This window comes from Schistocerca nitens, chromosome 12 (genome assembly GCF_023898315.1).
Source record: "Schistocerca nitens isolate TAMUIC-IGC-003100 chromosome 12, iqSchNite1.1, whole genome shotgun sequence".
NCBI classification, from domain to species: domain Eukaryota; kingdom Metazoa; phylum Arthropoda; class Insecta; order Orthoptera; family Acrididae; genus Schistocerca; species Schistocerca nitens.
Genome location: NC_064625.1, coordinates 189,573,535 through 189,586,003, shown reverse-complemented (window position 1 = coordinate 189,586,003; position 12,469 = coordinate 189,573,535). Strand labels below are relative to the sequence as shown.

The following is a 12,469-nucleotide window of genomic DNA, read 5'->3' as shown; positions in this document are numbered from 1 at the left end:
TGCAGAACTGACACCTCAAGAAGACATCGAAATCTTGACTGTAGAGTTACAGTCCTGCACTGTGACGTCTATATATAAGCCACCGAGCAGGGAGTTCAGATTCAGTGAGCCAACCAACTTCAACTCACAACCAACGAAAATAGTAAAGGGCGACTTCAACTGCCATGGATCAGCCTGGGGGTACAGGCACACAGACAAAAGTGGGGGCGACCTAGAAACCTGGGCAGACTCAACTGGCCTTAAATTAATACACGACCCCAAACTTCCATATTCCTTCAACAGCAGCAGGTGGATACAATCCAGATAACATCTTTGTCAGCGAAAACGTAGCACATCAAAGCAGGAAGGATGTGGGAGAACCCCTCCCACATACACAGCACCGAGCTATATTATGTCTGGTTGAAGCAGTTGTTAAACCAGCAACCACCCATTTCCAAAGACGTTTTAATTTTAAACGTGCCCTATGGGACAAATTCTCTGAAGAACTTGACAAAGAGGTGCAGAACCTTGATGCTAGCCCGGAAAAATATGACACTTTCATTGAATTAGTTAAAACTGTCTCCCGAAGAAATATCCCCCGAGGCTGCAGAACTAGTTATATCCCTGGACTTGACGGAAACTCGAAGGTTCTTCTGGAACATTACCAACAGCTCTTCGAGGAAAACCCTTTTTCAGAGGAAACAACTATGGCGGGAGAAGAACTCCTCCAGGCCATATCAGCCTCAAGCACAATGAAATGGTGTAATCTAATCACAAATCTAGACATGAAACAGAATAGCCGAAAGGCCTGGCAACTTCTTAAAAACATCAATAATGACCCCTCACCTAATACACAAAATTTGTATAAGATCACACCAAATCAAATAGCAAATCGAGTTCTACTTAATGATAAAACCAACAGGAAGCACCCAAGAAAGAAACTACAGAGAGGCACTCAAGAAAAAGACCACATAGACACCCCCTTTACTCTGAAAGAATTAGAAGATTCCATCTCCATAATGAAAATTAATAAAGCCGCTGGCCTAGAAGATCTACGCCCAGAACAAATAAAAATGTTCGGACCTGTTACCAGACGGTGGTTACTAGATATGATGAACAAATGTGTTCTTGAAATGAAAATCCCCAAGACTTGGCGGAAGGCAAATACACTAGCTATACCAAAACCTGGAAAAAACCCCACAGACCCTAAAAATTTTCGGCCTATCTCCCTGATTTGTCAGCTCTATAAAGTCTTAGAAAGAATGATCCTTAACCGCATCTCAGAACATGTAGACAAGAATATAATTAAAGAGCAAGCAGGATTCCGCCCAGGAAGGTCATGCTGTGGACAAATCCTCAACCTTACACAGTACATAGAAGATGGATACGAGCGGAAACAAATTACAGGTGCAGCCTTTATCGACCTTACAGCAGTTTACGACACCAGAAACCACAGTAAGTTAATATCAAAAATATATAACACCACAAAAGACTACCGACTGGCGCAATTCATCCAGTGCCTGCTGCAGAATAGACGGTATTTTGTCACGCTGCAGTCGAAGAAGAGCCGATGGCGGACCCAGAAAAACGGCCTACCTCAAGGTAGCGTCCTCGCCCCATTGCTGTATAATATTTATACCAATGACCAGCCGATCAGCATGGACGCTAGCTCCTTCATCTATGCAGACGATACAGTCGTTGCCACCCAGGGAAAAACCTTTGAAGAGGTAGAAAGTAAATTAACTTTAGCGATTGAAAAGCTGGGTGACTATTATGATAATAACCACCTCAAGCCAAACCCAGCAAAAACCCAGGTCTGTGCTTTTCACCTACGTAATAAGGAAGCAAGGAGGAAACTCAACATAGGCTGGAAGGGACAACATCTATCTCACTGCGACACACCAAAATATCTTGGGATTAAACTTGACCGTGCTCTCACCTACAAGGAACACTGTTTGGCCACAAAGATGAAAGTGAGTGCCAGGAACAACATCATCCGCAAGCTAACAAATAGCAGATGGGGAGCGCAACCTACAGTTCTCCGCACATCAGCTTTAGCTTTATGTTTCTCCACTGCGGAGTACTCGGCACCCGTTTCGCAAAATTCCACCCACGCTGAACAAGTAAATATAGCATTGAATGAGACTGGACGCATCGTGACAGGATGCCTCCGCCCAACTCCCACAGAGCAGCTGTACCACCTCACGGGCATAGCCCCGCCAGACGTCAGAAGAAGGACTGCCGCAGAAATCGAGAAACATAAACAGGAGACAGATCCCAGGCATCCAATGTTCGGATACAATCTTCAACCTCGCCGACTTAAATCGAGGAAGAGTTTCCTACGAACAACTGAAGCAACTCTTTTATCGCCTAGAGCACGACGAGAAGAGCTGTGGTACAATGTGGACCCAGTAAGACCAGGGAATAGCCCCAGGGAAGAACCCACAGCTGCCTCTGAACTCGCATATACGACCTGGAAAGCCCTGAATAGACTACGAACAAGTGTATCAAGATGCAGGGCAAACTTGGAAAAATGGGGCTACATCAGTGCAGACGAGCCCTGCGAGTGTGGAGAACAGCAACACCCACAACACCTACTGGTCTGCAGGAAACTAAACAACCCGTGTTCGACTCGAGACCTATTTGAAGCAAATGACAAGGCTATTCAAGCTGCAGTGTATTGGGCTTCACGTGGGATATGAAAATCGCTCTGTTTCGCATCCTTAGCGCTTATCATTATATGTTACATACTTTTCTATATTATTGTAGTTAATTTACCTTATAACCATGTATTATTGTATTATAACTGCTTCTCTTGCATTGTAATATAATTTTTTTTTGTAAAATGGTGATGTCTTGGATACGATAAATAAATAAATTAGTTTCGTAGTGTAAAAAATAAAAGGTATTCGTGCGATGCGGGCTGTAAATTTGAAGTAATAGCATACGCAGAAGAAGATGCAAACAGAGCAGCTGACCTGCATTTCGGCTCTCCGCCAACAGAAAAAAAAATTCGCGATTGGCGGACTAGCAAAGAAGAACTGAAAAAAAAAAACGAGGAAGAGGTTATGTGGAAATACAGGACCCAAGCAAAATGGATAAAACTGGGGGATGACGTACTGAAATGGATTCGAGGACACCGTGAAATGGCTTCAGAATGATTCAAATACACGCCCGTAAGCTTGCGCTACAGTGGAACTTGAGAGACTTTGAGGGAGTAATTCGTTCGTGCTACAAGTTTATAGGGCGTTATGGTCTTGGCATGCGAACTAAAACGATAATATCTCAGAAAACGCCGCAAGAGTAGAAAGAGAAAATATTACCTTTGCATCGCTTTATTGTTCAAAATTGAAAGAAAACCAGTGCGAAACTAAACCAGATAGCGAACATGGACGAAAATCCTCCAACATCTGTTGTGCTGAGTAGCAGAACCGTTGCCATGAAAGGCGCTAATGATCATTTTCCAGCGCAAAACAATGCCGAAGCGTTATGAAATAGGGCCGGTGTTGTTGTTGACGTACATGACAAGGATTGGACGGATGAGGCCGGTGTGAAATTGTGGATCAACAGAATGTGGGAGAGAAGGAAACGTCCTGTACTGAAGAAGAGTTCTCTTCTTGTGCTACTTCAGTTTAGCAATCATTTGGGAAATTCGGTGAAAGAGAAATTGAGACAGGAAAATGCAGAGCTTGCTGTTATTGGGGAAGAACTTTGTTTACAATTGTAACTTCTTAATGTCTCGATAAATAAACCATTTGAAAGAGTGTATGAGAGTAGTTGTTGTTGTGGTCTTCACCCTCCACGCTGCCCTCCAATGCTAAACTGGTGATCCCTTGATGCCTCAGAACATGTCCTACCAACCGGTCCCTTCTTCTTGTCAAATTGTGCCACAAACTCCTGTTCTGCCCAACTCTATTCAATACCTCCTCATTAGTTATGTGATGTACGCATCTAATCTTCAGCATTCTTCTGTAGCACCACATCTCGAAAGCTTCTATTCTCTTCTTGTCCAAACTATTTATCGTCCATGTTTCACTTCCATACATGGCTACACTCCATACAAATACTTTCAGAAACGATTTCCTGACACTTAAATCTATACTCGATATTAACAAATTTCTGTTCTTCACAAACGCTTTCCTTGGCGTTCCCATTCAACATTTTATATGCCTTCTACTTCGACCATAATCAGTTATTTTGCTCCCCAAATAGCAAAACTCCTTTACTACTTTAAGTGTCTCATTTCCTAATCTAATTCCCTCAGCATCACCCGACTTAATTCGACTACATTCCATTATTCCCGTTTTGCTTTTGTTGATGTTCATCTTACACCCTCCTTTCAAGACACTGTCCATTCCGTTCAACTACTCTTCCAAGTCCTTTGCTGTCTCTGACAGAATTACAATGTCATCGGCGAACCTCAAAGTTTTTATTTCTTCTCCATGGATTTTAATACCTACTCTGAATTTTTCTTTTGTTTCCTTTACTGCTTGCTCAGTATACAGACTGAATAACCACTGCTTCCCTTACACGCCCCTCGACTCTTATAAGTGCCATCTGGTTTCTGTAAAATTTGTGAATAGCCTTTTACTTCCTGTATTTTACCGCTTCCACCTTTAGAATTTGAAAGAGAGTATTCCAGTTAACGTTGTCAAAAGCTTTCCCTAAGCCTACAAATGCTAGGTTTGCCTTTCCTTAATCTTACTTCTAAGATAAGTCGTAAGGTCATGAGAGAGGAATGGAAAAACTGGATGATGGGTGAAACCTAGCACGTATTCACGCTGAAGAGAGGTTCACAACGACCTACAATAGAACAAGTGTGTCAGTGAGTATAACAGGAGTGGTCTAGAGTGAGAGAAGACATTATTGTTAAATCATTCAACAAGTGCGACAGAAGTAACGCTCTCGATGGCAGTGAAGGCCATCTTATATGTGAAGACAACAACAGCGACAACGAAGAGAAAGAGAAAGAGGAAGAAGAAAGTTCAGATGACGATTTTCAGGGATTTTAAAGGTCAGTTCGGTTTTTTACACAAACAATTTTTAAATCTAGATTTTCAGTCTGATAGTAAAAATTACAAAATGTTGCTATTTTTTTAAAAAATTGCTTAAAAACTGAGATGCATCTTATAGTCTCGAACTATCAGTTTAATGAGTCACAGCTGCAAAATACTAACGCGAATTCTTTACAGACGAATGGAAAGGCTGGAAGAAGCCGCCCCTTGGGGAATATTAGTTTGGATACCGCAGAAATGTTGGAACACGTGAGGCAATACTGACACAACGACTTATCTTAGAAGAAAGATTAAGGAGAGGCAAACCTACGTTTCTAGCATTTGTAGACTTAGAGAAAGCTTTTGACAATGTTGACTGTAATACTCTCTTTCAATTTCTAAAGGTGGCAGGGGTAAAATACAGGGAGCGAAAGGCTATTTACAATTTGTACAGAAACCAGGTGGCAGTTATAAGAGTCGAGGGGCATGAAAGGGAAGCAGTGGTTGGGAAGGGAGTTAGACAGGGTTGTAGCCTCTCCCTGATGCTATTCAATCGGTATATTGAGCAAGCAGCAAAGGAAACAAAAGAAAAGTTCGAAGTAGGTATTAAAATCCATGGAGAATAAATAAAAACTTTGAGATTCGCCGATGACATTGTAATTCTGCCAGAGACAGCAAAGATCCTGGAAGACCAGTTGAACGGAATGGACAGTGTCTTGAAAGAAGGATATAAGATGAACATAAACGAAAGCAAAACCAGGATAATGGAGTGTAGTCGAATTAAGGCGGGTGATGCTGAGGGAATTACATTAGGAAATGAGACGCTTAAAATAGTAAAGGAGTTTTGCCATTTAGGGAGCAAAGTAAGTGATGATGGTCGAAGTAGAGAAGATATAAAATGTAGGTTGCCAGTGGCAAGGAAACATTTCTGAAGAAGAGAAATTTGTTAACATCGCGTTAGATTTAAGTGTCAGGAAGTCGTTTCTGAAAGTATTTGTATGGAGTGTAGCCATGTATGGAAGTGAAACATGGCCGATAAATTGTTTGAACAGGAAGAGAATAGTAGCTTTCGAAATGTGGTGCTACAGAAGAATGCTGAAGATTAGATGGGTAGATCACATAACTAATGAGGAGGTATGGAATAGAATTGGGGAGGAGTTTGTGGCACAACTTGACAAGAAGAAGGACCGTTTGGTAGGACATTTTGTGAGGCATCAAGGGATCACCAATTTAGTACTGGAGGGCAGCGTGGAGGGTAAAAGCAGATTCAGATGGCTGTAGGCTGCAGTAGATATTGGGAGATGAAGAAGCTTGCACAGGATAGAGTAGCATGGAGAGCTGCATCAAATCAGTCTCGGGACTGAAGACCACGACAACAACAACAACAACAACATCATCAACATTAACAACAACATTATGGTGTGCAGTACGTCACTGTACTGTCCCGGTCCACGTTCACAGGGAGGAGTAGCCGCCCCACAGGCGGCACCACCAGCTACTCACGTCGTGGACGCCGAGCGTGGCGACGTAGGTGGCGAAGCCCTCGTTGAGCCACAGGTCGGTCCACCAGCGCATGGTGACCAGGTTGCCGAACCACTGGTGCGCCAGCTCGTGCGCGATCACCGACGCCACGTCGCGCTTCGCCAGCACCGACGACACCGCGTTGTCGAACAGCAGCAGCCGCTCCCTGGAAGCACAAATGCTCTCACTTTGGTCACCCCTGCACGGCCAGGGCCTGTCGCAATGGCAGCCACGTCACACTCCGCAGCCTCTCACACGATGGTAAAAAAGTCGTGCAAATGCTCAGTAACAGTGATGTAGGTTATGACAGGGGCTCGTGACAGCTGCACGACGAGCAATTTTGAATGGATAACGGTTTTCAGAGGATGTACAAACCGCAAGATCTACAGTGTTACATTCTCGTACAGTGGGACTGCTTCAAGAACATTTACGCACATAGATACCCAAAGAGTCCAAGGAGACATCTACATACATACTCCGCAATCCACCATACGGTATGTGGTGGAGGGCACCTCGTACCACAACTAGGATATTCTCTACCTGTTCCACTCCCAAACAGAACTAGGGAAAAATGACTGCCTATATGCCTCTGTACGAGCCCTAATCTCTCTTATCTTCTCTTTGTGGTCTTTCCGCGAAATGTAAGTTGGCGGCAGTAAAATTGTACTGCAGTCAGCCTCAAACACTATTTCTCTAAATTTCCTCAGTAGCGATTCACGAAAAGAACGCCTCCTTTCCTCTAGAGACTCCCTCCCGAGTTCCTCAAGCATATCCGTAACACTCACGTGATGATCAAACCTACCAGTAACAAATCTAGCAGCCCGCCTCTGAATTGCCTCTATGTCCTCCCTCCATCCGACCTAATAGGGATCCCAAACGCTCGAGCAGTACTCAAGAATAGGTCGTATTAGTGTTTTATAAGCGGTCTCCTTTACAGATGAACCACATCGTCCCAAAATTCTACCAATGAACCCCACAACTGCCATTACATGCTTGTCCCACTTCGTATCGCTCTGCAATGTTACGCCGAAATATTTAATCGACGTGACTGTGTCAAGTGCAACACTACTAATGGAGTATTCAAACATTACGGGATTATTTTTCCTATTCATCTGCATTAATTTACATTTATCTATAAATATAGAGTTAGCTGCGATTCTTTACACGAATCACAAATCCTGTTCAAGTCATCTTGTATCCTCCTACAGTCACTCGACGACGACACCTTCCCGTACACCACAACATCATCAACAAACAGCCGCACATTGCTATCCACCCTACCCAAAAGATCATTTATGTAGACAGAAAACAACAGCGGACCTACCACACTTCCCTGGGGCACTCCAGATGATACCCTCACCTCCGATGAACACTCACCATCGAGGACAACGTACTGGGTTCTATTACTTAAGAAGTCTTCGAGCCAATCACATACTTGGGAACCAATCCCATATGCTCGTACCTTAGGAGGCTGCAGTGGGGCACTAGATCTAGCATATTGTTTGATCTTTAACAGATAAACAGAATGGAAAGAATTTAAAAAATGAGATGTTTCGAACAATGGAAAATCCACGTCACTGGGTCACAATAAGCTACTCGCCATGTAGCGGAGGTGCCGAGTCCTTCCTTTTGCCCTCCCCACCTCTCCCCTGCCCTGCCCTGTGTCTAACCTGCAGAACTGTACTGTCCGCCACCCCCACCACACTATCCCTCCCCCCTCCCCCTCCCCACCCCGCCTCTGCCTCCTCCTTGCCCCCACCCAGTCACCACTCCCACCATCGACTGGTGCTGCTGCTCACGGTGTGCTTTCAATTGCCTGAGACTGCAGTTTGTGTGTGTGTGTGTGTGTGTGTGTGTGTGTGTGTGTGTGTGTGTGTGTGTGCCTCTGTTGTTGACCTTAATGGCCGAAAGCTTTATTTGTGACAGTCTTCTGTCGTGCCTGTCTGCGACTCAGCATCTCTGCTGTATGGTGAGTAGCAACTTTGCTTTACAAAATAACACGTTTCTTGTTTTGTAGGTATTAAAATCCATGGAGAAGAAATAAAAACTTTGAGGTTCGCTGATGACATTGTAATTCTGTCAGAGACAGCAAAGGACTTGGAAGAGTAGTTGAACGGAATGGACAGTGTCTTGAAACGAGGATATAAGATGAACATCAACAAAAGCAAAACGAGGATAATGGAATGTAGTCGAATTAAGTCAGGTGATGGTGAGGGAATTAGATTACGAAATGAGACGCTTAAAATAGTAAAGGAGTTTTGCTATTTAGGGAGCAAAATAACTGATGATGGTCGAAGTAGAGAAGATATAAAATGTAGGTTCCCAGTGGCAAGGAAATCGTTTCTGAAGAAGAGAAATTTGTTAACATCGAGTATAGATTTAAGTGTCAGGAAGTCGTTCCTGAAAGTATTTGTATGGAGTGTAGCCATGTATGGTAGTGAAACGAGGACGATAAATAGTTTGGACAAGATGAGAATAGAAGCTTTCGAAATGTGGTGCTACAGAAGAATGCTGAAGATTAGATGGGTAGATCACGTAACTAATGAGGAGGTATTGAATAGGATTGGGGAGAAGAGAAGTTTGTGGCACAACTTGACTAGAAGAAGGGACCGGTTAGTAGGACATGTTTAGAGGCATCAAGGGATCACCAATTTAGTATTGGAGGGCAGCGTAGAGGGTAAAAATCGTAGAGGGAGACCAAGAGATGAATACACTAAGCAGATTCAGAAGGATGTAGGTTGCAGTAAGTACTCGGAGATGAAGAAGCTTGCACAGGATAGAGTAGCACGGAGAGCTGCATCAAACCAGTCTCAGGACTGAAAACCGCAACAAGAACAACAAGAACGTGAAGGCTTGCCAGTGTATTGCTTATCCTGCAGTGTCAGCTCATTGAGGATGTATGATTAGACTAAGGGAGGCCCTGAAGACAGAAATGCTCGTAGGTGAAACGTAGTGTAGTACACGGAGGCCAGCCAGGTGACTGGCTCCTCCCGCGAGCTCACCTGTAGGTTACGAGCCCCCAGTTCTCCATGGCGCCGGCGGCGAAGTCCGGGATGGCGACCATGTCCAGCTTGGGCAGCGGGTAGAGCACCTGGAAGAAGCGCTCGTAGAAGGTGAGCACGCTGGGGCCCACGGCGGTGGCGTAGCCCGCCTGCAGCAGCGCCTCACGGCGCGCCCACACGCGGAACAGCGTCGTGTTGTCGCCCGTGGCCGAGTCCACGTGCTCCAGGTCCGACACCACGAACGCCACCAGGTAGGTCGACATGCGCAGCGACTGCTGGAAGTGGTCCACCGTCCACTCGGGGCGCCCCTCCCTGCCGCCACCGCACAAACAGTTCACTCAGTTTGGATTCCACAAGCGCTGCTCGACTTACACACACACACACACTCGCCCAACATACCGACAAAAAAAAAATGTGCAACAACAAAAAATAATTCATGTAGTGTAATGAAATTTCCGTAAAGTCTTTCTCTAGATAACATATGCAACTGATGATCATTATAAGAGCACAGGTTAATGTAAGCGCGAAACAACTCTTTGAAAATGTGTAACGCTGGTGTAACCACCAGAATGTTGAGTGCAAGTATGCAAAGATGCATGCATTGTGTTGTACGAGGGCTGTGCCGAAAATTTTTAGCAGAATGTGTGAAAAAAAAATTTATTTGCAAAAGACGTTTACAACATTTCGAAATACTCTCCATTAGCATGTATATATTGTTCCATTCTCTGAAACCACTTAGGAAATGTGTCAGTCCAAGCTTCTTTTGGGATGTCACTCTTGTACGCTGCAATGGCCTCTTCATCTGATGAAAACCGCTGCCCTCGAATTTTTTCCTTAGTCTTAGGAAACAGAAACAAGTCACAGGGGGCCACGTCAGGCGAATAGGGGGGATGGGGTAACACTCGCACTTTTTCCTTCTCCAGAAAGTCCATCGTTCTGGCAGCCGTGTGCGCAGATGCATTGTCGTGATGCGGCAGAAGGTGCCCACTATTGGACTTTGGATGCTGTGACTTCCATGTGGCGATGACTTTTGGAAGACAATCGTTCACGTACCATTCAGTATTGACTGTACGACGTGTTTCAAGGTCACAGAGGTGAGATGCCCGATCTTTGTGAAAAAAGTTGCCACCATCTTTTTTCCAGAGCTCCGACTTCGTCGAACTTTTGTGGGTGGTTCCTCCCCTGGAAAGCACCACACAGAAGACTGTCTCTTCGTTTCAGGATCATAATGGTAGACCCTCGTTTCATCACCTGTGACGATATTGTAGGTCTCTTGGGACTTCCCTCTACTGAATTTTTCGAGCACGAAACGACACCAGTCCACTCTCGCCTCCTTTTGGCTTTCTGTCAGGGAATGTGGCACCCAACGGGCACATCTCTTAGTAAGACCTAAGTGACTATTAACTTCAATGTCGGAAAATGTAAGATGTGGATCTTCTTTGATCATTTTCCTCACAGCATTAATGTTTTCAGGAGTCACAGCTGTTGCTGGCCAACCGGGAAGAGGTTCATCTTCAATTGACTGCCAACCCCTCGATAACTCGCGAAACCAATTTCCAACTGTGGCCCTAGAAGAGGAAGCTTCACCAAAAACATGCAGCAAAGAAGAATGGCATTCTTCGGCACTTAAACCCTTTTTGTAATCGTAAGAAATCATGGCGCGAAAGTCGCGGCGCGACAGCTCCATCCTGCACCGTCTCTGACTCAGCACTGCCTGTGCTTTCTTACCACACTGTGGGGGGATCACCGCTAGCCAGGGGCTGCGCGCGCATCTCCCAAGATAGACAAACATCGCTCTTTCTAATGAAAACAACCCCAGTGTCCTCCACCTTACACTTTACGGCCTGCTAAAAACTTTCTGCATAGCCCTCGTAGAGGTGCCAGATGCTAGTTTGTGGGACGGAGTCCCCCATCCCAATTGCACTTCACCGGTCAATACGAGTACAGTTTGTGGATGACGCTGGAGATCGTCCGATGATGTCCGGTATGTGCTCCACTGGAGACAGGTCCGGTGACTGAGCAGGAAGAGGCAACGTGTCGACTCTCTGTAGAGCGTGTTGGAATAGAACAGCGTTATGTGGAAAAGTGGAATCAACAGCTGCACGTACAGATCTGCAGTCAGAGCGCATGGGATACCCACGAGAGTAGTGCTGCACTCCCGGTAGGTCCAGAGTGTCGAGCACACGTACGTGTCGGTTGCAAGTCCTCAACCCAACATACGGCCATCAGTGGCAGTGAGGCAGACCCAGCTTTCATCAGAATACTCCACAGACCTCCACTCTCTCTCTTGACACCAGTGAAGCTGCAAATGGTGATCGTTTGGGGTCAGTAGAATGCAGGCTTTAGGGCGTCTGGTTTGGAGCTGTTCTTGAACTAACCAATTTGTAGCAGTTCGTTGTGTCAGTGTGGTGCCAACTGCAGTTCACGTTGCTGCCGCAGGTGCGGTACGATGCGACAGAACCGTACGCTGAACACGACGGCCTTCCCTGCTGGAAGTGCCACGTCGCTGTCCAGATCCCAGTCTTCTTGCGACTGTACCTTCTTGTGATCTCTGTTGCCTGTAACCGTGTTACATTCCTGCCAAGTCATTCTGCAATATCACAGAAGGAACATCCAACTTCTCTTAGCCCTATTACGTGACCTCCTTCAAACTCAGTGCGGTGCTAATGATGGCAACTTTGTCACCTAACATTAACTCACACTGCCCAACATCAAAGGTACCTAATGGTCACTACCATTACTGCACACACAATTCACTCAAGGTGATCACAGTTTACATTCCAGAAGGGTTGCTCTACTTACACATTCACTCGTCAAATTTTAAAGCTTTTAAATAAGAAAAGCCAACTGTCTTGTCGCAGTGGCAATACTTGGTCTCATCAGAACACCAAACTTAAGCACTGTCGGAGTTGGCTGTCATTCGGACAGGTGACCGAATTTGACGAGCGCTGTTGGCAGGTGGGCTGCACTCAG

General features: G+C 45.2%; 1 protein-coding gene across 3 annotated transcripts in view; it reads right to left on the bottom strand.

Annotated features, from left to right (window-relative positions):
• LOC126215393 (aminopeptidase Ey-like) overlaps positions 1 to 12,469 on the bottom strand; it is a 406,189-nt gene that overhangs the window by 103,178 nt on the left and 290,542 nt on the right. For all 3 annotated transcript variants that reach the window (XM_049942100.1, XM_049942099.1, XM_049942101.1), the window contains exons 5-6: positions 9,497 to 9,808; positions 6,477 to 6,660 (exon numbers count right to left, since the gene is read on the bottom strand). In XM_049942100.1, coding sequence (XP_049798057.1) covers positions 6,477 to 6,660; positions 9,497 to 9,808 — 496 coding nt within the window. The remainder of the gene's footprint in view (positions 1 to 6,476; positions 6,661 to 9,496; positions 9,809 to 12,469) is intronic.